Source organism: Bison bison, unplaced genomic scaffold, assembly GCF_000754665.1.
Source record: "Bison bison bison isolate TAMUID 2011002044 unplaced genomic scaffold, Bison_UMD1.0 scf7180017864340, whole genome shotgun sequence".
Taxonomy (NCBI): Eukaryota; Metazoa; Chordata; class Mammalia; order Artiodactyla; family Bovidae; genus Bison; species Bison bison.
The window spans coordinates 5,726,893-5,730,155 of record NW_011494912.1 but is presented as its reverse complement, the minus strand read 5'-3'; the positions used below and the strand labels follow the sequence as shown (position 1 = coordinate 5,730,155).

The following is a 3,263-nucleotide window of genomic DNA, read 5'->3' as shown; positions in this document are numbered from 1 at the left end:
CCCACCCCCATCTGGTGTCTGTCTGGAGTGGGCTTGTCCCCACATTCCCCCCTCTGCACCCCTGCCACCCCTCACTCCACCACCACCCTGACCAAACTCTCCAGCCTTTCTTGAGATACCGGTGACCCCCCCCTTACTCATGGATGGTCGTGATTCAACTTGGGGCTTTAACATGCTTCCTCCTGATCTCGCCCTGCTTCCTGCATCTCCTCTCTGGGTCATTCCAGGGACACCCCAGAAAATGTCAACATCCCCAGAAGTCCTGTCCAGGCATTTTTCAGACCCCTGGATGTCTCCCTGACCTGCACCTCCAGCCTCAGACCCCTGGGCCCCACTTTCCACCACGTGCATCCCCCTATGTGTTCCACTAAGCGCTTCAGACTTGCCAGAGCCCAGCTACACAGCCGCTCACCCCTTCCCCGTTTGGGGGGCCAGTTCCAGGCACAGGCCCACCCTCGTGTGTTCTCTGTGACAGTGGGGATCACGGGTCTTTCCAGGACCTTCTATCGCCATGCCGCAGGGCCAAAATTCAAGCCCAGGCCTGCCAGACTCCAGCTCAGGACCCTCCCCTGACACCAAGTGGCCACTCAGCGATGTGATCCCAAAACCTCAGTCTGTTGTGTTTCCACCCTCAGCAGAGGAGACGGAAGGAAGGGAGGGGTGGCAGGTCTCCTGCCACCCCCTAGGGCCCTCTGGTAGCCCCCTGCCCCATCGCCTCCGCCGCCCTGCCTTTGCCCAGCTTCTTCCCTGTGCCTCCTGGGCAGTCACCTCCATGCCTGCCAGGATGGCCCTCAGCTTCACCCAGAGACACTTCTTAGGGGACAGCCACCCACACACTCAGCCTTGCACCCCCAGAGGTCTCCTCGGTGGCTCACCGAGTGTCCGGGAACATTGGCGGCAGCGGCCGTGGCCTGGCCCCCGCTGTCTGGGGGAACCACGTAAGACAGAGGGCTTGCTGTCAGGGACCTCCATGGGAAGGGACCGGCGTGCCCACCCCCAGGGCACCAGACTTGGGCACACATGCGCCCACAGATGGCTCCTGGAGCTGCGAGTCACTCCTCCCCCAGACCTGGCTGTGGGATCATCTCACCAGCGTTTTGTCCAACCTTCCGGCCGCGCTTGGGTCCCCTCGCAATCGCTCGGCGCACACCTCGTGGGCCCGACACCGGGCTGCCTCACAGGCTCCCCAGCCTCCGCCTTGTCCCTTCTGCCCCTCGGGGTGGGCGGCTGCCCACCTGAGCCCTCTCTGGGCTCCCCACCCTGCTCATCCCCCGAGGCCTGTCCGCCCAGAGCCATTTCTGGACCTGCTCCTGTTTGTGGCCGTCCCTCTGGACGCCCAGTGCCCAGAACCAAACCTGTCCCCTCCCTCGGTCCAAGCCCTTCACCACTAATCACGCCGCCCTCTGCCTACCCCTCACCACAAGCCCCGTCCACCTCCCTCCTAAGTGTATGCGACGCTCACCAAGGCCTCCTTGCGCAGCCCAGGGGGCGCTGCATTTTGTGGGTCTCTCTGGGCCTGCAGGCTGAAGGCCAGACCCTAAACCTGCCCCCCACCAGCCCTCCCTCCACGCCCCAGCCCTGCCCTCAGGTGTGGCCTCTTTCCCCGCCTTGTCTCAGACCCCTCATGTTAGGCAGCACCACCTACCCACCGGGTGAAGAGGGAGCCCAGTGGTGACGGACGGGTCAGGTCCACTTGGGGCCTGAATCCTGGCGTGGGGAGCGCATCATCACGGCGGAGGGTGCACACCCTGGGGGGGTCTGGGTCCCAGGCCGGGAAGCCTTGGTAGTTCCGTCTGTAAAATCATCGTATCCGACCGATCGCACCGTGGTGAGATGTGTGAAGAGCTTGGTGTGCACCCGGCACCTAGGAGATGGAGCAGTTGCGGGGAGGGGCTGGCCGGCGAGCAGGCCCCATGGTGAGGGGTGTCTCCCTGCCTGCAGCCCGTGGCCTTGGGACATTTCTGGGGCCACACTGCCCCCTGGTGGCCGTACCATCTACCCTCAAAGGCCTCCGGCCTGGGCTACCATCTCTGCAGCAACCAGCAGGGTTTATTATTCTGTAAATGCGGCCCACACAAGGCAGGTCGCTGCCCAGAGTCACACAGCCAACCAGAAGTAGGGTTGCTGTTGTTCAGTCGCTCAGACGTGTCCGACTGCGACCCCGGGGACTGCAGCACGCCAGGCTTCCCTGTCCTTCACCCTCTCACGGAGCTCGCTCAAACTCACGTCCATCAAGTCGGTGATGCCATCCAACCATCTCATCCTCTCTCACCCCCTTCTCCCCCTGCCATCAATCTTGCCCAACATCAGGGTCTTTTCCAGTGAGTCGGCTGTCCGCATCAGGGGGCCCAAGTAGTGGAGCTTCAGCTTCAGCATCAGTCCTTCCGATGAGTATTCAGGACTGATTTCCTCCAACCCAGGCCTGCCCTCTCCTGGGCCACTGCTGTCCCCACTGTCGACAGCAGCTGAAGGCACCCACGGGGAGACTCATCAATGTCTCCCACCCTCCCCCAGCGCAGGGAAGTCTCCACATAGAACTACTCGGGATTTGCTTTATTGTAAAGACGACACCTGGTGCTGGGACAGGGGAGAGGGCCCCGGGGACTGGGGACCAGGGAGGTCCCGGGGGCGCCGCCCCATCCCTGACGTGTGCTGAAGCCTGTTGGGGGAGGGGCTGAGCAAGTCTGAGGTCCATTCCAGAGGCAGCACCCCTTCCCGTCGGGTCTGAGGGGAGTCTACCTGCCCCCCTGTACCGCCCACTGCACCTCCCTCACCTTCCCCCCTTCCCTACCCGCCGGGGCCTCCCTCTGGTCCTTATCGCAGAGCATCAGCCCTGGAGGAAGTTCAGGGCTCCATGGGTTCAGCCTCCTTGCCCTGCTTGATGGGGCGTGAGGCCTGCAGAGGGAGAGGGGCTGGTCACTGCGGTGCTGGGGCTCAGTGGGGGGTGGGGGGCATTTCTCCTAAATCTCTGACCTGGGCTCCTTCCTTCCCAAACCTAGAGAATTCTTGGGCAGAGTGAGTTCCCACGTCAGGAGTGCCCTGCCCCTGCCTGCTGCTCTAGTGCTGGGCAGGGGCACAGGCTGTGTGTTGGGAGGCACAGGGCAGGGCGCGCACCTCAGGTCCCTCTGACGGCCACGTCTTCCTTTGGCCCAGGGCGCTGCGCGGAGCTGCAGGTCCACGTCACCGAGCTCACGGCCACGGCAGCTGAGCAGAGGGAGCTGATCGCCCGCTTGGAGCAGGACCTCAGCACCATCCAGTCCATC

General features: G+C 63.5%; 1 protein-coding gene across 1 annotated transcript in view; it reads left to right on the top strand.

Annotated features, from left to right (window-relative positions):
• Positions 1–3,263, top strand: part of CUX1 (cut-like homeobox 1) — a 351,136-nt gene that overhangs the window by 339,038 nt on the left and 8,835 nt on the right. The window contains exon 15 of the mRNA XM_010854333.1: positions 3,154–3,262. Coding sequence (XP_010852635.1) covers positions 3,154–3,262 — 109 coding nt within the window. The remainder of the gene's footprint in view (positions 1–3,153; position 3,263) is intronic.